This window comes from Erpetoichthys calabaricus, chromosome 13 (genome assembly GCF_900747795.2).
Source record: "Erpetoichthys calabaricus chromosome 13, fErpCal1.3, whole genome shotgun sequence".
NCBI lineage: Eukaryota > Metazoa > Chordata > Cladistia > Polypteriformes > Polypteridae > Erpetoichthys > Erpetoichthys calabaricus.
In genome coordinates this window covers 99,354,674-99,380,130 of record NC_041406.2, presented here as the reverse complement: position 1 = coordinate 99,380,130, position 25,457 = coordinate 99,354,674, and the positions used below count along the sequence as shown (strand labels likewise).

At 37.9% G+C, this 25,457-nt stretch overlaps 1 protein-coding gene across 5 annotated transcripts in view; it reads right to left on the bottom strand.

Annotated features, from left to right (window-relative positions):
- LOC114663785 (intermembrane lipid transfer protein VPS13B-like) overlaps positions 1-25,457 on the bottom strand; it is a 908,960-nt gene that overhangs the window by 285,298 nt on the left and 598,205 nt on the right. Inside the window, exons 28-30 of one of the 5 annotated variants that reach the window (XM_051935847.1) lie at positions 23,682-23,748; positions 19,433-19,847; positions 17,489-17,603 (exon numbers count right to left, since the gene is read on the bottom strand). In XM_051935847.1, the coding sequence (XP_051791807.1) occupies positions 17,489-17,603; positions 19,433-19,847; positions 23,682-23,748 (597 nt within the window). Of the gene's footprint in view, positions 1-17,488; positions 17,604-19,432; positions 19,848-22,680; positions 22,823-23,681; positions 23,749-25,457 lie in introns of those variants that run through there. The other 4 variants (XM_051935848.1, XM_051935845.1, XM_051935846.1 and 1 more) reach the window with 4 other exon arrangements.

Below are 25,457 nucleotides of genomic sequence, written 5' to 3'. Positions count from 1 at the left end.
CTGCAGTTCCCGAGACGCACATACTGAGGTCTGTCTTTAAGATAGTCCACGATCCATGCCACTAGGTATGAATCTAATCCCATCTCTGTCAGCTTGTCCCTAAGGAGCAGAGGTTGGATGGTGTTGAAGGCACTAGAGAAGTCTAGAAACATAATTCTTACAGCACCACTGCCTCTGTCCAAGTGGGAGAGTGATCGGTGTAGCATATAGATGATGGCATCCTCCACTCCCACCTTCTCCTGATATGCAAACTGCAGAGGGTCGAGGGCATGTTGGACCTGTGGTCTCAGGTGGTGAAGCAGCAGCCTCTCCATGGTCTTCATCACATGTGACGTCACAGCGACAGGCCGGAAGTCGTTCAGCTCACTAGGACGTGACACCTTTGGGACTGGGGTGATGCAAGATTTTTTCCAAAGCCTCGGGACTCTCCCCTGTTCCAGGCTCAGGTTGAACATGCACTGTAGAGGACTCCCCAGCTCCGATGCACAGACCTTCAGCAGTCGTGGCGATACTCCATCTGGACCCGCTGCTTTGCTGGCACAAAGTCTCCTCAGCTCTCTGCTCATCTGTGCTGCTGTAATTGTGGGTGGGGATGTCTCTCCTATGTTGGTATCAGCAGAAGGACGGGTGGAGGGTGCAGTACTCTGAGGTGAGAGTGGGTTAGGGTGGTCAAACCTGTTAAAGAAGTTGTTTATTTGGTTTGCTCTCTTCACGTCTCTCTCGATGGTGGTACCCCGCTTCGAGCTGCAGCCAGTGATGATCTTCATCCCATCCCACACTTCCTTCATGCTGTTATTCTGCAACGTCTGCTCCAGCTTTCTCCTGTACTGCTCCTTCGCTGCCCTGAGCTGGACACCGAGTTCCTTCTGCACGCGCTTGAGCTCATGCTGATCACCGCCTTTAAAAGCCCCTTTCTTCTGGTTCAAAAGGCCCTTGATGTCACTTGTAATCCATGGCTTGTTGTTAGCATAGCAGCGTACAGTTCTTACTGGAACTACAATGTCCATACAGAAGTTGATGTACTCAGTAGTGCAGTCAACAACCTCCTCAATGTTCTCACTATGTGATCCCTGCAGGATATCCCAGTATGTAGTTCCAAAGCAGTCTCTCAGTGCCTGCTCTGCCTCAGGGGACCACTTCCTGAATGAGCGTGTGGTTGTAGGTAGGACCCTCACTCTTGGTTTGTAGTGAGGCTGAAGCAGAACCAGGTTATGATCTGCTTTCCCAAGCGCAGGCAGCGGGGTGGCGCTGTATGCGTCTAACGTTTGCATACAGTAAGTCAATAGGCTTATTTCCCTGGGTGTTACAGTCCACATACTGGGAGAAGGCAGGTAATGGTCTGTCCAGTGTCACATGGTTACAATCTCCAGCGATTAGCACAAGTGCCTCAGGGTGCTGCGTTTGTAACTTAGCAACAGCAGAATGGATGATGTCACTCGCTATCTCCACGTCCGCCCGAGGAGGGATGTAAACAATAACAACAATGATGTGTCCAAACTCTTCTGGGCAAGTAATACGGACGCAAGCTTATGGCCAACAGTTCGATGTCCCTGAAGCAAGTGGAGACTTTGGCATTAACATGTCCAGAGTTACACCACCTTGTATTGTCATAGAGAGCTAGACCTCCTCCTTTGTGCTTCCTGCAGGTACTTGTGTCTCTGTCCACTCTAACTGTGCTAAACCCGGGTAGCTCCACGTTAGCATCTGGGATGGTGGTAATGGACTTGAGTTTTCCCTTAAGATGTTGTAATATTTCATTTTCTGAAGACACTAGAAGGCTCCGCCCCCTGCTCACTTCGCTTGCCAACCCCTGGTGTTGGGTAACCCGAAATACATTGACGTATGTATGAGATATATTGGAGTGTAAAGGTGTAGATGACGAACAAAGGAAGTAAAGAACCCATAGCATGGCACATTAGAAAGATTTATTGGAATATTTCTTAATACACAACATTTGTAGTAAAGATGGTGTGTGAGGCTCACCATCTTTACTTTGAAAGACAACTGCAACCTCATTAACGATGGGAAGATTGTATCGTCTTGGATCTTGTTCTTTGTCCTTTATTAACACTACAGCAATTGTAGTTGGCGCTACACCTTCTGCTTCTGTATTGGCCTCTCTTTCAACGTCATGTAGCATTTTTATAGACTTAGCTAATGGGTGATTGTTTATGACTTCAGTGACGTTTCTCATTATCAGCTCTGTGCATTGCTTGTTTTCAGGAAGGTTCATTCGTTGATAGATTGCATCATCTGGATCTAACACGTAGATCTGTGCATATTTGCGTTCGTGATTTGGCTCAGGGTGCACTGTTCCAATCCGATGTAATATTTGTCCACATACGCAAAAGCAGTATGGGCCATTGCCAGCTGTTGGCCTGATATTTACCCCGGTAGATGCAAAAGCAAATGAACTATTGTAGGATCTAATGCAGTCCATAGAGTTCTTACTTTCGGGTACATTGTTAGTTAGAAGCTTCCGTAGATATTTTGACAACAACGTGTAAACTCATTAGTTGTATTGCCAGGCGTTTCTTCTGGGAAGTTAAGTGAATGACAATGACAGCAAATGATATTCATTAATCCTAATGAATGTTCATTAATAGTGGACTCATTACAGAATGCGTTGTCAGCTAATTGGCGGAATTGTTTAGCGGCTGTTTGTCGTTCCTTTCTTTGCTGTTTATCTATTGCCTCTGCTGTTTGAGAGGCGCGTTGTACGCGCCTGCGTTCATTAATTGTATTCAGGCGGGCTCGTTTCTGTATGTCCGTTAGTTGAGATGTTTCGTTTTGGACCCGTGACTCCTTTGGTTGCATTGTTTGAGAAGCGCATTGCAGGCGCCTGCGTTCATTGTTTTTATCCAGGCGGGCTCGTATTTGTAGCGCCGTCAGTCGAGCTCTCTCTTTTTGGAGCCATGCCTGCTTTGCTTGCGGCATTTCAGACGTGTGTTGTAGGCGCCTGCGTTCATTGATTTTATCCAGGCGGGCTCATTTTTGTATCTCCGTCAGTTGTGGTCTTTCGTTTTGAACCCGTGCCTGCTTTGCTTCCGCAGTTTCAGATGCGCGTTGTAGGCGTCTATGTTCATTGTATTTGTCCATGCGGGCTCGTTTTTGTAGCTCCGTTAGTTGAGCTGTTTGGTTTTTTGAGCCGAGAGTTTTGCTTCCGCAGTTTCAGACGCACGTTGTAGGCGCCTACGTTTATTTTTTTTATCCATGCGGGCTTGTTTTTGTAGCTCCGTTAGTAGAGCTGGATCGTTTTGGAGCCGTGACAGTGACTCCATTAGTTATCCGTTGTCTACCGTTAATAATATGGATAATTGCACTTACTGTTAATACGGAGCGTTTTCTGTGGTTGTACTGTTAATAATGCATCACTGTAATGTGATTCACATATGCTATATGGTTTGGACATGTGAGGATGCCGTACGTTTAATACGGTGAGTTCGTTTATTCTTATTACCTGGACCATGCTGTGTAGTGTGGACCTGTGCCTTTCGTACTTTCTAGCGCCTTCCGTACTATCTTTGTGGACCTTTGCGGACTCCGTAGTGTCTTCCGTTTGACTCCTGGGTGCAGTGCAGAATCCTCATTTCTGTGTGGCTGTGTCGTTAGTCGTTAGCTATGGGCGCGTTGTTGCTTCATGTCTTATTTACGTTAGTTGAGCTCTTTCGTTTTTGAGCTGTGACTCCTTCGTTCGCGGTGGATCAGACTTTGCTTGCGGTTTATGAGACGCGCGCTGTAGGCGCCTGCGTCTCCTGGGTCCATCGCCGTGTACCTGCGTCCGTGCCTTCCGGTTTACCATTCTCGGTTAGTAATATGGATAATAAGCACCCATACCTCTTTTGCTGGCTTCATATGCACTGGACTTTGTATGGTAATATAAGTTGGCGAAAAATTTTGGTTCACTCAAAGCAGTCTAAAAAAAGGACTGCTTTATTTTTCTTCATATTCTAATCACAAACTTTAATGTGGACAAGTGAATCAGTACTAATTATTAAAGCAGTCAGCTGCTCTAAAGAATGAAAATTTAAGGTTTAACCCTTTCTCTAAGCTTCTTTCTCTGCTCCTTTCCTTTATTCCACTTTTCAATGTTCCATTCCTTTTTTTGCATGTTACTGATCAAAGTACCATTAGTTTCTTCAATGCCTTTTAAGACTGAAAAGCAGATGTGGCGTAGATTAACTTGAAAATTTCATACAGTTGATGAATCCCAGACATAAAAGCTAAAGATTCAGAATCAGTCCAAGGACCTGAATCAACACTGAGATTTTCATTTTCTGCTGAATCTTGTTAAGCCCTGTCTCGTTTTGAGACTATTTAAATTATATTTAAATCTATAAAGTTTTTTTTTTATATATGGTTTGTGGTAAAAAAGTTGAAGATCTTGATTCCCAAACTTTATGCTCATCTTTCCACTGTATTGCTTATGTTCAATTGTACCTATAATATTAAGTAGCTGTTGCACAAAATGACTGCTGGGGACATCTATCTCTGTAGCTACCTGAGTTACCTTGCACAGGGTAGCAAAAATGAAACTATAAGTTAATGCAAAGTAAATAAACGGGGCTAAAATTAAATACAACAATGTCCAGCAACAAGCTCTTCGTGGTCTTTGAATTTATAATTATACAACTCAACAGCAGCAACAGAGGATAAGAGTTAAAACTGATGTCAAATTATAGATTCTTCCCTGATTTTATACTCTGACAAGTTTTCTCAATTTTGTCAATTAACATTCATATGCACATGGGAATATGAGTGCAAAGCATGCAAAAGGTGAGATTAATCATAGATAAAAGCTGAGTGAAAACAATGTAAATGTATGCATACCTCTGCTACAACTTACATAAGCATGACTTCTACTCAAAGCAAATCTTGTGGAGCTATGGTCTGGCTATCTTCTAGAGATCCCACTAAAAAGGGGCCATGGCGGCCAAACCATTCAAACACATCACATTAATTAAACAAACACAAAGGAGAGTTATTAAGTGTGAATATTAAAATACCAAAAAGACAGACAAACCAATCAATGTGCATCTGTCTCTTCCCCTAATTCACTGGTGAAGAGCCTTGCCTTCAGTTCAAAAGAAGTCTTATGGGAATGTATTTTCTGTTTACGATGTACGCCAATTTTTCCAGACGTTTACTATTAATCATTTGTTTAGCAAAATATGCATGTGTTTTACTTGTTTTGAGCATAAAACTGGATAATAGACATGTAGGTTATGTGACACGAGTAACATGAGAATTCATTTCTTTTTTTGTATGGATGTTTTTTCACATTGTTTTTTGTTGTACAGCATTAGTCACCATTTGATTCCATTATATCATAAACTCTTGTTCTGTATGAAAATATAAGACTAAAAAGTTTTCTTGGCCATCACTATAAACTACACAGAGCAGGTAACATAAAAAGTGTAATTTTTGAGCAGAGCATTCCTTTAAGCCAGAAGTTTATGCTCACCCTTTCACATGATGGAGAGTCTGTGTATTTTTGAGAATGTAACGTACTTTTGAAGTTTTAAAGCTTGAACCCCATTTTGGACCTGTACAAGCTTTGAACCCTACCTTTTGAGTTTGAGGTCTGGCTGCCTGGGGCGAGGACAGTTTTGGTGGTTTACCCAGTGAAGTTCTGATCTGGCTGGTGTTATTTGGAGGCCTGTTTACCTTCTTGACCATTTTGTGTGCTGCATATTACAACACTTAATATTACATGTTTGCTTCACTTTCTCTTCACCCAAAGTGATTATGCTGTCAATCATCAGCATTAGCTCTGACTTTCCTTAAGCAGGCAAAAGTAACGAATTTTCTCTTTTAAGACAGTAATATATACATTTCTGCATCAGAAAAAAAAATGTTTGTTTACATAAATAAGAATAGACCCCAGCCTAAACTCTCACGAAAGAAGTATCCAGAAGCTGATGACCTTCAAAAAGGATGCTGGGATTCATGTAGGTGTTGTCTTCTTTAAACCATATAAAGCCTTAAGTTGACTCTCAAAACTAAACTAAATTCGACATCCATTTTTATTCAGCTTTTCTTCAATGATTCCTGTTTATTTAGCAGCATCCTTAATTGTGAAAAAAATTAAATTGACTGTGACCATTCTTCTGCTTATCTAAAAGAATTTATCATAGCGAATCCCAAGGATATGTGAAAATGAAACATCATTTAAGAGTGTGTGTTGAACACCCAAAGATCTCACATTACGGTACAGAACAAAGACTGTAAAGCTGGATGAAAATGACAACAATAAATTAAAAAATAAAAAATTAATCTAATAATATAAGAAAATATTCTTTCGGGTGTGTAATCTAAGTGCTGGACTGCATTATTAAGGTCTACATTACTATCTGAAATGGGATACTTTTTAAAAACAATAGAATTTTGGACTATTCCTATTTTTACAAACTTGGATTACTGAATCTAAACCAGTGATTTAGTTAGTTAGTTATTTTTAATATTATCCCATGGCACCATTTAACTTTTTCTTCTATGGACAGTGCCATTTTGAGACTTTAGGAGTGACAGTTGCTAAGATATTGTTAAAGATGACATCAAGTATCACAGATGGCTGACATCAAAGGTCAAGTGGCATTAAGGCAAGACCCTTAGACTTCCAAGTTGTCTAAGCTTGGATTCAACTAAAAGACTCAAGAGTTTTATTTGTTTGTTTACTTAAAAGGCTCTTTTTGTTTTTTTTTAATCATTTCTGTCCCTAACTACTATTTACATCTCTCATTCTGAATGCTCTCTCTTTCAACTTTCACTATGATTTTTTGTTTTATGTTCAGGGCTTTGTTTATTAATTTCTTGCTCATCTGCTTATGAGTAGCTTAGTTTCCCTGATTTTGCTCTTTCTCTCCTGATTACAATACTAGAAACAACTGCTGCCAAGTGCAGTAAGTACACTATTGTTGCTCAATATTTTTCTATTACATTTGTTAGAGGGATGAGAAATATACTATTAGTGACTTCACAATTAGAAAACCAAAAAAAAAACGACACAAGCTCTAACATGTCTTATTGTGTTTGAGAACAGCCAAACAACAAACTACTAGGCAAATAAAGAGTCAATACTGCCACACACATTTTACTAATTTACTGAGAGGCCTCACATGGACATTATAAGAAGCACTATAAAAATTAAAAATTGTCTAACTGGAAGATGCTTTGATAAAGCTTATAAAGCTATATAAATCAATGGACCATTTGACACCTTATTCTTTGCAGAGGAACAGGAGAGTAAAAAGCACCTGTTAGACAAGCTGCTTGAAATTACAGAAAGCAATGTATTCTGATCAATCACATTATCCAGAATGTTACAACATTTTTCATTCATACCATTACTGAGCGTACTTAATTCAGTTCTAGGTCACAAGGACCAATGTCGATCCCAGCAATCCAAGCAACCTCAGGCATATACCAGAACCTAACCTTGGATAGCATGTCATCCTATCATAGGGAAAACTGACAGACACACTGGCACAAAGGTCTTTGTGAGGAGGGAGAAAAATGCACAGAGACATGGAGTCTATGTTGATTTCACCATTCAGGGGCAACTGGGCGAAAGACAACTCGGCGAAAAGACAACTGGGCAAAAAGACAACTGGGCGACAGACAACTCGGCGAAAAGACGACTTGGCGAAAAGACGACTCGGCGACAACCTTTACCAGTTAGGTAATAGTTAGGTTCAAATGACAACGTAGGCTGCCGGAAAATCCACAGAATCACCTGCTTTATGAGAGTCCCAATATGTTGAGAGTAAAGATATTCCTTAAGCCATACTCGCAGGTCACCTTTTGTATTCTAAATAATGTTATCATACGATTACAATCAATACAATTTAAATATAATTAAAGAATCTCTTTGAACCTAAATATTACCTAACTGGTAAAGGATGTCGCCAAGTTGTATTTTGCCAAGTTGTTTCTTCGCCGAATTGTCTTTTCACCGAGTTGACTGTCGTCCAGTTGCCACCGAACCTGATTTAACACATACATTCACTGGGATCGGAACAAGAACCCAAGGGAAAGCACACATGACAGTGCTACAAAGTAGCCTGGTATTATAATTTTAAGTAGGATCATTTTGAGTAATGCTACCCAAAAATGTGGAGCTATAAAGAATCATCACCAGACTTATTTTACTGTATAGAATTCTTTTTATAGTGTACACCACTATAACCCAAAAATACTGTACATAATGTTGAGCAAATGTAGAACTACAGTAATAATAATTCATTACATTTATATAGCGCTTTTCTCAGTACTCAACATGAAACATATACGAAAACAAAGTTTTTAAGATTTTTTAGATTTAGTTCCTGATTTCACAAACCTAATTCACAGATCATGGAGCAAGAAAACAACAGTGAAAGAAGAATATCAGGACTGTTTGTTCTATTTTTTTCATTCTGTTAAACACTGCATCCTGTATTACAAAGCAGACTCGACTCAAGTTTAAAAATATTAAGCCCAAGAAACATTAATACTTTCTATATTACCTTAGGTAAAACCTTTCTGAATTCACAAAAACACAGGCTGTCATTTGAAATAAAACATGAACCAGACAAACCAAACAGGAGTCCAAGGGAGTAAAGCAAAGAATTTCTTTTAAAAAGGAAAACATGTTGTAAATAAGCTAACATTCTACTTTTGATCAAGAGGAAATTGGGACAGTCTGGGCTTCTGCCATTTACTTACATAGACAAACATGCCGACACTGCTGACATGCGCACAGAACCCATACATTATACTGTTGCTTAAAAGTTAAAAGCACTGACCTGAAGTTCAAAATAAAGAAAAATCAGCTGCCTGGAAAGTGTGAGGATGCAGTGTGTCGAACACACTGAAAGGAAAACTAAAAATATACAAACAGATTGCTTTGAAAATGTGAGCCCACTACCAGTGATCCAAAGCACAAGGATTGACTTAAATTATTTCTATAAACAAAGGATATTCAATCTTTTATGGCAAGCAGTGTGGCAGAATTGTTTAAGACTGTACTTCAAACCCTGAGGCTGTGGGTTCAAATGCTACTACTGACACTGTGTAAACATGAGTAAGTCACTTCACATGCCTGTACTCCAATTTGAAAAACTAAAAAATTGTATAACCATTTGCATCCATCAAAAGCTGTAAGTCGCTTTGGATAAAGACCAAAAAATAATCTGTTGCTCTACAAAGGCTATCAAAAGTACTGAAATATCACCAAGTATTGATTTTAACATGTTAAAGTTACATCAATACTCATTTTTCATGGTATCAGTATAACAGCGTACTTTATGAATGCACTTCTGGTTCACTCTGACCCTTGACAGTTGAGCTTCGTAGGTTATCAATTGGCACAGATGGAGTTGTACCCCCATTTCTACCAACTCACAAGTATTAGCAACATCAGTGCCCTCGGAGCCTTCAAAAGCACACTTATTTGACAAGGAGAGCAGCAAGAGAAGCGTCTTGAAATACTTTGGCATTATGGCGAAAGGGGACAGAAAACAATTAGATAGATACACGCAAGCCTGTATTGCAAGATTTGATACCACAAAATACCAATCAGACAAACACTTGAAAGACTGACATGCAAATTAATACAAAGAATTTCAAGAGGTATCTTATTTCTAAATTATAGAAAATTTAAGAAGTATAAACCTTTAAACTGCTGCATTTGAAGTAGAGATGTGACAACCTTTCTACTGGTTAAAACGTTATTTGTAGTCAAACATTTAATGCATCAAGACAGAGGTCTGCATTTGTTTTTCTGTGCCATTGATTCAGCACTTGAGCTCCATTGCTGTCTTGATTTTTAACCTTTCGATGTGAAGCATGCTTCCGCAGCACTTTACTTTGTTTAATTTTACTAAGACCAATTTTAAAATTATATTTCATCACTTTTACTATAAAATGTAAGGTGCTATAACTTTTCAGTGATCAAGTACAGAAACAGTGGCAAGACTCCTCCATGTGCTCGTATAGTCCCAGCTATGCTTCAGAGTGTGTATTTAGTATATCAGGGCATCATTTGCAGCCCAACAAAAATACAATTCACAGAAAAGCAAGTTGAAATTCTAGTCAAAAATTTGGAAATTACAAAAACATCTCAGTTTATTTATACACAAATGCAACATGCACTCTTAGTACTTATGCAAAGTCTTTAAGTGTGTTAGTGGTCTATTTTGTGTTTTACTTTTAGGAACAATTGTTTACAAAAGAACACATTAGTGTTTTTGTTATTTGATTGTTTACTTAATATTTGTTTTAATATTTTAATATATACTTTGTACAAAAGATTGTAATACTTATTCAATTAACACTTAAAAACATTTGTAACATTTCATTGTACTACTTAGGTAATAGTATTTGTTTTCATCAATGTAAAAAAAACTATTGACTGGATTTAAACTTCTTTACTTTTTAATATTTACAGGACTTTACTCTTAACTTTTACAAAAGATTTCACTACCTTAAGTATTTGAATTTAAAGACTAAAAATTCTATTATTTGTTTACATCAATATAAAGATTTTGACATACCGTAAATACCCGCATATAGGACGCATTTTTTTTCTTAACAAGTGGCCTAAAAACCCAGGTGCGTCTTATACATGGATACTTTTATTACAAAAATTATAAATCTATATATATAATTCACCGAGCCCCACCCACCAACAATTCACTACGCACGACACGACAGAGCCCCGCCCGCCAAATCTAACCCTCCTCCTGCCACATACGCAAACTGTTTTACACGCTGCATACAGCGATTCCCAAACGCGACAAACTTTGATGGTTTGCCTGCCTGCCTGCCCGCCCGCCTGACTGTTACCAGCATTCACCACAATGTACTGGAGTGTTAAACTATCGCAGCTGATACCTCACAAACTGTCTTTACTGTATTCTCCGGATATCCCTGACCCCATCAGATTCAAATTTGCCTTTTACTTTTACACGCAGACAATTTCCTGTTAGATTGGCGTTTGCAATGACAATTACGTAATACGGTAAGTCACAGGGACAAACTTCTTTGATGGTACTTTCGGCTTTTCTCCATTTTCTGATTATGCATTCTGTCGGACCAAATTGCCGCTCAGCTGCCCGGTTCTCGCGTTCTTTCGCGTACGTGATCACTTCCAGTTTAAACTTTGCAGTATAGCTCTGTTGTGTTGTCTTCGCCATGTTGACTGGGTAATAATGAACAGCTATCTTTAAAACTACGTAATGGGATATTGGACTTGTGTCAGTGCCTCTCCTTCACCTTCGATGGCTGTGTGACGGGGACAGAGAGGAGTGGTTTGAATCCAATTTGAATTTCAAGGTTTGTTTTCAAGCGACAGTCGGTTAGCAGTGCTGCAATTGTAGCTACCGGGGTATGCCTCAGTCTGCACGCGATTAGCCGTTGCCCACGCACTGGCATTTAACACCATTTCAAATTAAAGCATTTTTCAGGTGTAGCGTTACTAATACTGTATCGATTTTGGAGAATGACACGGAATTTGAAAGCTCATTTTACTATACATCCACCTGTATGCCTTATTGTAACGTTTGGAAATTGTTTTATTTTGAATATTCACGTCACCGATGCGTCATTTTCGCTGTCTAGTATGTTTCTCGCTCTTTGTTGTTTTTCAGAGATACTCCAGCCTAACACAAACGCATGGATACAATCACTGACGCTGGCAGCAGCAGCTTCTAGTACCCCAGTAACTCAAAATGAGAATGCGTCCTATAAACAAGTACACAGGTTTTTCCATGGTTTTTAGGGTCAAAAATCCACTGCGTCCTATACGGTATCGTCCTATACGCGGGCATTTATGGTATACAAAATTTCCATTTATTTAAATACATTTTTAATGGGTTACATTATATGCTGTATTGGTATCCAAAATTGTTATGGCATTTTCATAATATTGTATCGAAGTTTGAAATGTTGGTATTGTGCCAACCTGAAGTTGTACTATATAGCTCTACTTTTTCTCAGTATTGTTTCCTAACATGTGAGGACATCTAATTTTGACATTAAAACTAAAGGTGAGTAACTAATAATACAAAGAAAACCAATAAAATAATTACAGGGAGCTATAAAAATATGAGGACTCTGTAAAGAACCACAGATGAGTAGATGTCTAATAGCCACCGGCAACCTAAGAAGCCACAGAGTTTAAAATCTCTGAATTACTAATTTGAAAGTTTTCTCACTTACTATTTTGTGTAAAATGTCCGACTGCCACTTTAATACCCATCGGGGACCTGCTGTGGATGCCTAAATGAGTCATTTCATCTGGCACTGCTCCAATGCCAGAAATACAGAAATAATTTTACAGAACACGTACAATTTGTAAGTAACTATAAACCAAATGTTACAGAATGATAAAGTTAATGTTTGATAGGCTGTGTTTATGGAATACCTGTAATGTGTATGGTGCTCACTAGAAAAATTTAAAACTAGAGTAATTCCAATAGACTTTTATTAAAATGGTTTGGAGGGGCAATCTTTGTTGAGTCATAAGCCAACCAGCAAATCTTCAGATGACTCAAAACAGAAAAAAATGCCCAGAGATAGTCAAGCCTCTGGCTTGCAAGGAGCTTTTGATTAAGTGTTCCAAGAGCTAGATCTCCATGGAAAAAAAAAAGATCTGTGAGATTTTAAAGAAAACAATACCACAAGAAAGCTATGAATGAAAGCATGCAGGACATTTCCTAGGTTACATTCACATGTTTGGAAAAAGCAGAAAAACGATTTCAGCTGTGTAAATTGACAATGGCCTTGCGCAGCTGATGGAGCAAGCAAGAGCCGAGCTTTCTGTCATAACTCATATTACAGGCTCACTTGAGACAAACAGTGTTATGAAGTGATATTTTTTTATTGTGATCACATAAAAAAAGTGTTAATTGGTTCCAAATGAAGGCTTATTAAGTATGCTGTTTGATTTTTTTTCTTACCTTTAAAACACTGGTCTGTTTCCAGACGTCATAATATGATATGCAATATAGGTATGAAGTGAATGAGGGTCAAAAATCTATTAAAAGCAGGTGCTACCAAACAGGTGTGGTTACTGAAGAAATCCAAATGCTAGCATGCACAGAGCAGTGTACAAGAATTGGCCAGGACTTGCTGCATATAGTTCTAAATATCATGCCTATAAGAAAAAATGCATATACTGTATGCTGTGGCTTACTTTTAAACTAAGTGAGCTACTTCTAGTGAATCCATCTTTGTGGCTTCCATTATTCCTAAGATATAAAGAAGAATAATTTTTTTCCTAATAACTAAGGCTTTGAGGATCTCCTTCTTTGGTCCTGTGAGCTTCAATCACTATACAAGAAACAAAACCTAATCTAGAAAAAAAAATCTATAAACCACTGCAAGTGCCTGTTCAATAAAATATGTAATCAGTATAAACAGCTATATTTCATATAGTTCTATTAGTAGTGTTTTAATTGGATTATGCATTATGATGCATTCAGCTGTCTGGTAATGACAAGTCTTATTACATCACAGTAAACCATAGCCTCCTCATTAATGACTCTAAAATGTTTACTCCTCCAGTACTCAAGTAAACATAAGGCAGCAGACTTTTTGTATTTCACGTTGCAATTCTCTTTTTGCTACTTTTTAGCACCCTAACACTACAAAACAATAGCCACCTCAACTCCTCAATAAAATTACAAATTTGAGGATGAACAGAGGAAAAAAATAGCTAAGTGTTAAGACTTTATAGCTTTGTTTTACTTCCAACTTTTACACTTGTTTCCTCTCACTTATTTTATGCTGATTGACTACAGCATAGCAACTCCTATTATTTTAACCCAAAAAAAAGGTCTTCATTATCTGGCATTAAAAAGTAATGATTTGTAGCCCTCTGGAAAGGACATTTTTGATCTTGGCCACAACAGAAATTATTTAATTTGCTAACATTTCCTTTAAGTCTTTTCTTACTAATACAGGAAAACACATTAATTTCTGCTAGCTAATATCCCAGCTATAGTGTCACGGAATCAACACATACAGTATACTATATTATATAATATGTGATAACACAACCTCTTATGGCCCTGATGTTGTGCACAATGATCCCTTATAAATTATCTTTTAGTTCAATCATTAGACAATGGACAGGTATAGACAACAGAAAATTCTACTTTGGTAAGTACATGCAGGGCGATGTGTGTGGAATGGATGGGTAACCGCTGTAAAACATGACTGTGAGGTGTAGGGTAGTTGGTGGAGATATGAGAGGTGATTAAGGGGCAAGTATAAGAGAGAAGGTGTGGTAGAGAAGAGGGTGGTATGAGGTAAGAATTAAGGAATGCATATTTTAGGGCAGGGATCTGCAAAGTTGGTTGTGAATGGCCATAGGAGCCGGAGGATTTTCCTCCTCCACTTGTTTAATTAGAAAACAATTTTTGCCAATTACAGAGCTTATTCAATTTTACAGGTTTATTTTGTGTTTTATCCCGCCATTTCAGGACATTCCTATATCATACATTTTTTTATTTCCAAAGATATCATTCAAATGATAAGTAGCCTTAAGAGGATTAGCAATTCTCAGTCCTTCATTTTCTTCCAAATATTTAGTTCACTATGAGTACATGTCAGCTTAAACAAAAACAATTTAAATGGAGACCTGCTTGTTCCTTTGTCATTTGCATCTTATTGCAAATAATATGTAATTTAAAACAGTGAATGCAGATGTTTAAGACAATAATAAGCAGTTAAGTGTGGGGAATCCTAACAAATGAGTTGGAACAAAAACCTGAAGCCACTACAGCCATCCATAACCAACTTTGCAAACCCCAGATTACTAAACAAAGTCTGAGAGAAGTGTAAAAAGGAAGTAGTTGGTGAAGACAGAGTTATATGTATAATCAATTATGAATGGTGATGTGGAAAATAAGCATGATGAAGAAAGAAAAGATCTGGTGGCTGGCAGGGATAGGTGAGAGGATTGGTGGTTAATGTGATTGAAAGACATTGGGAAGTCTAGATAGTAATATGGGTGGCTAAGGGAAAATTTATATCAAAGGAAGGATATTAACATAATGGGAAGCAAACAGGGGCAAATGATCCTTTTATCACCTAAACAGGTGCCAAACATTTTTGTTTCATTGCTTTGACCCCTTTTGTTACTTACCACCATGCTCTCCCTGTGGTTGTTGACATCAAATAATGAGGTCCACAAGAGTCTAGGACTGTATCTCAGATCCTATACCAAAAGATGCCCCTGGCAAGGTACATGAGCCCCTAGAAATAACTATCGTCTGGAGACACTTTGGAATTTGATCGCCAGTTTCCATTCCTAAGCAGCTAACTGAGCGAAAATGCAACACAAAATGTTGTTCAACCACGTATGAGCTGTACCGGGAAAACTTGACAAAACCATGCTGTCAGAGTCTGGTGGAACAATAACTTTAAGAAGGAAACTTCATTATTTTTAAGGCTGCATTAAACCATTCTCCTTTATAGTAGTAAGACTTAAGCTATCTACCATTCTCACCTAAAATATAAGATTCTATAACCGATGCTTCCAGACAACATTCTGTATCAGCTATGTGGGATGTGGCACCAATTCCACAATCCTCACTCAGGTAAAGATGACCACCACTGAAGTCATTATCCTGCAGAACAAATGCCACAGGGAAGGCCCATTACATCAAAATGACACAATCCCCTCTTCCCACACAAGTCATCTCATCCTAGCTCAGCTAAGGTCAAAGAACCAGCAGTATATGGGAATAAACTTAGGATAAATGATACAATCAATAAATAATCAATGTATATTGTGCAGAAATTGCAACATAATCTTAATGAATATCAGCATTTAGTTTAGGGTGTCAGGAGGAGGCACTGAATTGCCAAATAGCAGCGGGCAGGAAGATTTCCAGAGGTGCTTCATAGTATACCATGGTGGAATGTGCCTGTGGCTAAAGGTGCTCCAAGATTGCATCTCCTGGAGGGGATGGGATAGGGTGTTGTAGCGTGCGGCCAGGGCCCTTGCCCAGCCGGGATGCCTCCACACTGAGAGGACCAGGGGAGCAAGCGTGGCCAGAAGGTTACCTCCCCAGGGACGCTAGATAGCAACCCCCCTGGGTTGCAGCAGTGCCTCAGGCTCCCGCAGGGCTTCATGGGAGTTGGAGTTTGGTGCAGCCCTGTTGTGATCCGCAGGCACTGCCAGGGGGTGCTGCAGCTGGAGTTGCTGAGCCCTTATGGGCAGTCCTTCCGTCACACACGGAAGTGCAGCTGGAAATGAAGTTATCGAGCACCTCCGGGTGTATTACAAAAGGAGCCAGCAGCCACTATTCCGGAGACCAGAGTCAGGAGGAGGAGTGGAGGAGGAATAAGAGACAAAAGTATTGTGTGGAGTTGTGCTTGTGTGGACTGTGTTGTGCCTGTGGGAACAGCAAAGGCGTTGCCCATAGGTGAAGAAATAGAAATTAAACATTTATTTATTTTATCAGTGTGTCTCCCGTGTCTGTCTGTGTTGGAGCTCATATAGCGCCTTTCAGTCACAGTGTTCAGAAAAATATGGGATATAAGTGATTAAGAAGAGTGTAAACATGATGACAGCATCAGGATGCTGAGTAGTGGTGGTGGTGGTTTTACTGAATCTGGGTCCACAGTAACAGTGGGTGGGTTTAGGAAAGTTACAGGCAGAGTCAGCAGTTAAGAAATATTCTTACACATACAATGTGCACTGAAGGACCAAGCTGAAATAAAAACACTCTGCTTTAAGCACACATTCTCTTTTAGCCTTCTCCATGGAATATCATACATTATATTAAATGTAGACCTTATTCCTTCATTAAAGAGGTATTATAAATGGGTGAAAAGAGATGCCTTCCAATTCATCAGTACATGTGCCTGCTAGAAATATGACTACGAAGAGGTTCATGCTTTGCTTTAATTTTGTGCTAGACACATGTTTGCCAGTATTGCTACCCATTTACAACTGCTCAGAGCTGAGACAAAATCCAGATCCTTAGCACTCAAAGAAAATGAGCTCATGATGAACATTTCATCAAAAGTGCACATTTTTCTCAGAGCTTTGATCCCTGTGGCACTACAATGTGTATCAACTGTCTTGTATTTCAGCTGGCTGCTTCCATTTTATTTATAAAATTCCGCAGCTCCTGGGGAGCTAAACCACAGTGCAAAGATATAGTACCACTGGATAAGTTAAAAAAAGGAATAACCTCATCTGATTTAAATTTCCTTTGAACAAAAGACAGTTCGGTTAAAGAAAGCACTCGACAAGAAGCAATAACTTCATGTCTACTTTTATGAAGTGTGACTTGCTTCTAAAGCTATACAGATTTTGAGTGACACATTTAAACAAATTGCGGGCACAATTTTGAGTTCAATGCTCTCTAAAAATAGCCTGGTGCAATCCTCAATTCCCATGCATTAAGAAAAAAGAATGCATGCAGACTTACTAAGACACCCCCTCCAACCCCTCTAAAAGATGAAGATAAACACTGCATTTTCTTACTGATAGATGTCTTTTCTCAGTGCTGTCCTGGTTAGGGGGTTGTCAGCTTGAGGAGCCATGCTTAAAGAGCCCAGCTTCAGGACAAGGGTGTCTTCTTTTTTCAGGGATCCTCCAGCTATATTCAGAGACAAACCATTACGTGGATCAAACTGCATAGCATGAATGTGCAACTTTTTTATAAGCACAAATTCATTAATATTTTTTCATTCTGGTTATCTTGTTTGATTTTCTAAAAAATAGCTTGTGGTGGTATTATCAATGAAAGGTGTTATATAGAACAAGATTACATGAGAACCTGACCCTTTTAATAACAGAATATCTGATGCTACAGCTGCCACTCTAGGCTTGGACTAGATCTACTGTGCTGTTCCAAAGATTCACATTCTCAGAAGAATTCTTTTTGGGCTGAAACTAGAAAAATAAAACAGTAACAACAGACCAGGATTAGGTGTAGGCAATGTAAATGTAAAGCACATGGTCATTTGACTAATTAATTTTCAACAACTGTAAAAAAAAAATATAAAGACAGCTGCAAGGTGCCTTTGTAGTGCATTGAGTTGGTGTTCATTATACAATGATGTTATATAGGCTAGCTTTAAGTTGGTAGGGAGAAAGGTCCCCTGATGGTTAAGGCATTGTTCCGTAAACCACAGGGCAAGCAATTTAATGCCATTCATATGAATCAGTGAGAAGAAATACAAAAACAACTGTGCTGCATACTTGTGATATGTAAGTTGCCCTGGATATGTAACAAAATGTGAGAAAAAACATCCACTGTATTTGCTAGAAATAAGGTATGGCTGATTTCACAGAACACATGACCATCTTCAGCTTCCACAAAGTCATAATGATGAGTATAGCACTCAAGACGTTTTCAAGAGATGCCTATAAGCTTATCCTGAACAGAAAAGCAAAACTGACAGACTTCCATTACGAGTACAGAGGACTCCCGCATCCTGCCCACAAGGTGTCTGCAGTAATGCCCAGCAGAAAAAGGCCATGCACGTGAACAGGAGGTCTAAGAGTTCCAAGAATGTAGTGTTCTCCTTGCTTTTACTTTGCCTTTATCTTTGCAAGCAAGAAGTAAATGTTGCCAGAATTAGGGTTTACTTCACCATCCCGGAAATGAGGTTCAGTGAGCTCTGAGTCAGATTATGAAGAAGATCTCCTCTGCTGCTAGTAAAACAAGTTTTGTGAATATTTGGAGTTTGGGTAACAAGTACTTTCTGGTCATTTTTAAATAGGACTCTTTTCTAATTATATTTATTTTTGTACTGCGGTGGGTTGGCACCCTGCCTGAGATTGGTTCCTGCCTTGTGCCCTGTGTTGGCTGGGATTGGCTTCAGCAGACCCCCGTGACCCTGTGTTCGGATTCAGCAGGTTGGAAAATGGATGGATGGATTTATTTTTGTAGATTTTTTATTTAATTCAGTTCTCTCCAGTTTTACATCTACTATATGGATCATGTGAATCATCAAGGAGTTCAGAGTGATCTCATACCACTGAGTTTTAAGATTTGGGCATTGATGGGCTTTAATTGTATGTTGTTTTACTGTAATGGACTGGCATAACAACAAAGTCCACTGCAACATAGCATTACATAAGTACATACTCTTTTGTGTATGGAATGGAAGTTTTGTTTTTAAATTTAAGTTGATTATTATTAAGTAATATGATTATAATTATCATATTGACAGGCTGCTTCTTCAGTCTTTCCAGATCATCCTCTTTTCTGTGAGTGCTACCAATTCTGTGGCTAGGTGGCTAGTTAACCGAGGTCAGCAAGACTTTAATCTCTAATTGTGCATCTTATGTTGCATAGTATATAAAAGTTAAATAAGTATCACATAAACAGAAATGCCAATACACTTCCGGAATAAGCAGCTACAACAAGTCAGAGTTCTGTTAGCAATAAGAAGATCTTCACACACCCTTTTCACTGACCTGTTTCATGTTGCACCTCTTCCACATTGGGCAGAAAGATGCGGATCACACTGGTATTGATGTAAATGAGGGGAAGGCTGTGTGATGTCAAGGTGTGAGTCCTCATAGGTTGTCCGGCAGACTTGCCTTTGTCTTTACCCCTCTTTGGTAACTCGACCTGAAGAATGTTGACAACAGTGGCCAGAAGTGGGCAGGAGAGGACCACATCAAAGGGCTGAGTAGTCAGTAGAATCTCATGCAGGAACTGAGGGGACGAGTCTAGCAGACCTTCAGAGAGTCTTTGCAGACTTCGAGAGCTCTTCTCATGCTTAGATGTCAGCTTGTGTCTCACATTTTTTGTCACCGCTTTGGTGTATGTGACTGAAAGGAATCCATGTTGTTGGTGAGACACTTCTAAAACTTTGGCAGCAGTCTGCTTTTGGAAATAAATATCATTTAAAAGGTGAAGGTTTTATAGTAACATTGGCAACCACAAGCAAACAAAATACAAGCTGTTAGCATAGCAGAAGTGCCAATCAGCAAACAGCAAAAAGCAGCATCGTCTCATTTCCTTTTTTTTATTTCAAATTGATTCAAATGTATATAAATTTAGACCTGAAACTTTGGTTTGTATTAAATCCACAGTAAAAAAAAATATTGATTTATACATGTCTTATTTTTAATACTCAATATATTTAAAATGACATTGAATAAACAGACAAACAGATATTTCAATTTAAAAATGTCTTCTAAGTTTTCACAACTACTGTATTAAATATTGCCATCACATATTAGATGACTCATTCCCTTTTCCAATTTCTACTATTATCAAGAGAAGAATAAATTTAAGATGCAATTTTCATGACACAGAAAGGAAATTATCTGGATTTCCCAATAGCAGTTGATCAAATAACGTGAGCTTTCATTAACATTGCCAGCAAAATGATGAATGTAAAGCACAAATATTTGTTGAGGATATTTTACAGCACATTTAGGTGGTAATTTACTTTTCAGCAGTGATTTTAAGATTGTGTATTTATGTTATCAAAAATATAGACTTTTTTTTAAGGGGATGTCTATATATCAAAAATCACTTATGGCCTGAAATGGCTCATTTAAAACCAAAAAAACCTCCCTAAGGCTGCTGAAAACCAGGGTCCGACTAGTCTCAAAGGGTCAGATGTGATTCTTGAAACAACAGCACACGTCTAGAGACAACTTGCTAAAATTTGGTAGTGGATAAGAGAAAAATCTGACACTTAAAAGGCTAAATCCACAGGGGTTGTTTCTAAAAACAATTCCCTCCCGTCTGTGCTGTGTAAATGTTTGGGTATAACTGAAAATGTAAGCGAAGCAACATCTTGATGTGCAGCAATATGTAGTGAATTTCTTGTGGCAATATTGACGGTTACATTTCAAAATGAATGCATTAAGAGTAACATTCAATTAAGCCCTGTGGTTTTTGTAAATTCTAAAATGGCATGTTTGGGGTTTACAATTAGAAAATAACTTTAACTCTTCATTATCAACAGCAAAAGGAAAACATTTAACAGGAGTTCTTTTCACCACTTGTTAACTTGATGTAGCGGCACAATGTTTAGCTCAAATGTATATTTTTGAGTTCATTTTTTGTGGTTGTAGCTGCCAAATCTTTCACTCTCACATTTACATCCGAATGTATCTTTTCAAGTGTGAGTAACAGTGTGCAGTCAGGGGCAATACATAGTTTACTTCTGTCACTGGATCAGTAATTTTCTTTAATGTCAAAGTATATTCTACTTTAACATACTGTTTTACTTTCGCAAAAGGTTATATTTAATTTTAACGTATGTAGTGTGGCCTCTGAATACAACACTCATTTATATGTTTAACAGGTGTATCTGGGTAAACTTTAAACCCATAGACATTTATCAATATAATCACAGGCTAGCTAATCGTTTGGACAACTCTTACAAAAGCACCATTGCTCTTTAAGGTTTAAGTCATCTCACTAACTTTGAGCCTTGTATTCATAAGGCATTGGATTAATTAAGAAATGGCACATTTAGTGAAATTTCTATTGGTTTCCACCTGCTTTTAAGCCAAATTCTATCATAGTTGTCTCCAGACGTATAATGTATATGACTGGTCCTGTGACACTAGAGCCCCAACAAAAAGGTCTAAATAGAAAAAAATACGAAAACACAAAAACCATCTTCTTGAAGGCACCTGTATCAGTATTCTAAATCATCACCACCACCAACAACAAGACAACAATGGAAAACCACAACTGTTATTTAAACACTGTGATTATCTAAATCTTCCATAAAATGTAAGAAATTAGAGCTGCAATAGTCTCTAGTTTGAATACAACTGACTTCCAGTTATATCTGGGGCTAAACAACTGTCTTTATAACACATCTATGTTTATATTACATTGCTCTGAATCTTTATAACCTTTGTTCATTTTAAATTTTTATTTATGATTAAAGCCTACTGGACCCGATATTGTAATCTAGAAGGGGAATCTTACATGATGGAGTCCTGGACTGTTATATATTTGTTATGTGTAGTTTGGGGGAGATTTTTCAAGCTTTTATTTAACTGCATTTAATCAGTGATTTGTATAACTAGCTGGCTAGGATATAAGGACACCACATATATGTAAAATTTAGGTTGTCTTCAAAAATGCCTTTTTTGAATCATGGTTTTAATGATGCTCAGCATTTACAGTCCATTACAGTATTATACTGTGTTTTTCATAATTTTCAGGAGTAGTAGCAAACAACAAACATGAAATGCAGAGTCATACAAACGCCTTTTTCCACTGACTTAGTACTTAATGCCAGAACGAGACTCACAAAATTCAGAGTCATTCTATGTATTAATTTTCTGGTACAGATAACTACCTGATAGAGTCATATTGCAACTACAAAGTTTTCACAATTATCAATACAACAACCAACACACTTATACTAAAAAAGTAAACTTATAACCAGGTCTCTTCACATAAAGGGTAGGACTGACTATAATGTGAATGTTATGCAATGTGTAAACTGTACACTCCTAAATGGACATCTGACATTTTAAAAAGTACAGTGCAGACAAAGACTCTGCATCAAATTGAAAAACTCAATTATCCTCACTGCAAATGTACTGTACTGTATAATTAGTAAGTCTTCTTAAACAATATTGCACAATTAAGGGTCAGTTAGGTTACTTGTTTTCAAAATGGTTCACACAAAGCTAATGGAAGCTCACTGGTAAAATTAATAAAGGTGGAGTCTTACAGGAGGGAAAAAGCCAGAGAAATGACTGAAAGGGTCTTGCTTGCTCGTGGGTCGGACCAACAAGGTGCGTCTGTTCAGCTTGTCAGTACAAGAAAGCAGGACACCTCCAAAACGCCCCCGAGACCGATGGCCTTCTTCAAGGCTGGGGTGACAAATGGGTCAAGGAAAAGTTGAAAACAAAAAAAGGAAAAAGGCAATCAAAGCAATAAAGTGAAAAGGACAGACAATAATTTCTTGACATTTGTTTGCATAAGAAGAAAGGCTGAAACAGCTTTAAGCAGCTGACAGAAAAAAAAACAATATAACAAATACCAGCAAATTGCCTTAAGCTGTGATCTTGCACATTAATGTAATCAAATTAACATATAATCACTAACTTCAGATACATGAGGCGATTTATTTCCATGAAGAAAAAGATCTCAAAAATGGTTGTTACGAGTCACAAGTAAAGGCTCTCTGGCTTTTCATCCAGTAAAGTATCTATGATTAATACTCGTTTTTTTCTTTTGCAAGGCCACTTCTTCCAAGGTAAATAGAGGGCTCATAAAAATGGCTTTCACAACACTCTTAATCTCACTGGAAACATTTGTGAAAAAATTTTCAATGATCAGCACTTTTACTGTTGACATGCTTCTTTAAGTGATGTATTGGGTTATGAAATGTTTTATTTGTTCACAAGTACAGAATGCAAGAAAACAGATTAAAGCTATTGTACTGGTAAGGCAAAATTACATTACTGCAATCATCTAAGTGGATAAATGGATTTGGGCAAGAGCAGAAAGGAACAAGATGATTACAGGAACTATGCATCACTTCTGGGGTAAATGGTGCACTTGAGGAAATTTTGAACAATGTCACATAACCACAGTTTTGAAACATTTTATTACAGAAGCTTCTGCAATTGTACCTGCAAGCATATTCTTTCCTTAAACAAGATTAGCAATTCATCCAAGATTAAAATGGAGAGCTTCAGCAACAAACCATTTCACAAAAAAGCTCACCACTGGCTTCTCTTTGCACTGCAGAATGACGCCATCACAATGTCCCTTGAGCCAGCCTTCACCTGGCCTGGAAAACACAAGTTCCATCTTGTATGTTCTCCATTGCCATTGCAACTAGTGCTCCTAACCGCATATTAAGAGTACTGTTGTACATTCAGAACTGTTCATTTTACATACACTCAATGAAAATGATAAGGCAAAAGTTCTAAATGGAATTTGTGAAACCTAAAGAGGTCATACCATATATGTAAATTAGCAGAAAGTCCACACACAGAAGGGAAAAAGTGTAACATTCTGACATCTAATCTTTTCTGCTTTTAATTTGCTGAAGACTAAAGGAATATGAAACATTTACAATAAGCATTTAAAAAAGTAAATTGAAAATATTTATTTTACCAAACAATAAATTTCAATTTTCTGTCTACAAACATAGCCTGGTCTAGCTAAATATGTATGGAATTGACTGCTATGAAGCTAAACTACTATTAACACACAAACTTGGCTAAAGAGTATGTGTCATTTGACCAATCTATGCAACCAGAAACATTCTAAACTATTTCTTAACTGTATTAAACCAGCTGACACGTCTCAAAAAAGAAAAAGAACTGAATTGAATTGTGCTACATCTAGGTGGTTCTAAAAGAACTAGTTAAGGCCAGTTCATACAATACTATGCTGACTGACTTTACCTCATCTGGATTTTGGAAAATATTAGAAATGTTCCATTTCCCAGGCTGGATTCAATTATGTTCACAGCTGATAACTTGTCGTAATTGTTTCACTATATAAAATCTTGTTTAATCCTGCATATTTGTAAACACTGTTACTTTGAATGATCCCATACATTTGCCTCAGCAGATCAAGTGCTCCATATTGTAATCAGTGTTTTGGCTTGTTCTTCATTTATATAACATTGGGCAATATGTTAAAGAAGTTGCCAGCACTGCTGAATCACAGCTTTGGATTCCTGGGAATCAGTTCTAGCATAGTCACTATCTGTCCCACCATTCCATAAAACTAAAGATGTGAATTAGGTTACTTAAACTGTCCTGGAATGAATGAGTGTGTCCGGCGAAGGATTGCCATAGACTCCAGGGTTAATTCCTGTGTTGTGCCTTATGCTGCCATAACACGAACTTTGTGAACCAACAATTAAATGAAATTAATTTAATGACTTGAAAGGTGTACAGATATATAAAACTATTTTTTTTTGCTTAGATAAAAAAAGGGGATTTTTGCGAAGATATTAAAAACACAGTTCATAACTGCAATGAAGGGACAAACGAATAGTCTGAATCAGATGTGACAGAAGATTTAATGATAGGAATCGTAAAACGTTTATGAATGTGAGCTGAATGTTTCGTCAATATTCTTGCATCTATCAAGCAGGCCTAAAGTTTGCTATGATTTGGTGTTCTATTTCATTTTCTGTGGCATTTTGTCATTTTTTTTAATATATGCATCCATTTAGGGAGATTGAATACAATTTGAAAAAGCAGACAATATTTATTGTTTTGTTTCAACGCCATTTTGTTTGACCTTGGATGTGTACTTTTGGCTCAAACAGCATGTGTCATTAGGGATCAAAAATATAAAGGTCAGCGTCACACACTTTTGGTTATTCAAAATTGGTGTCTGTGGGTGATACTGGCAATAAAAAAATGTTCTGGCTAAAAAACCTGCTTATGGAATTTAGGTCTTTGATTTTTAGTTTATTGTTTGTACTTCTGATGACAGATTGACTTATTGCTTGATTTTTTAACTATGTTTCATTTC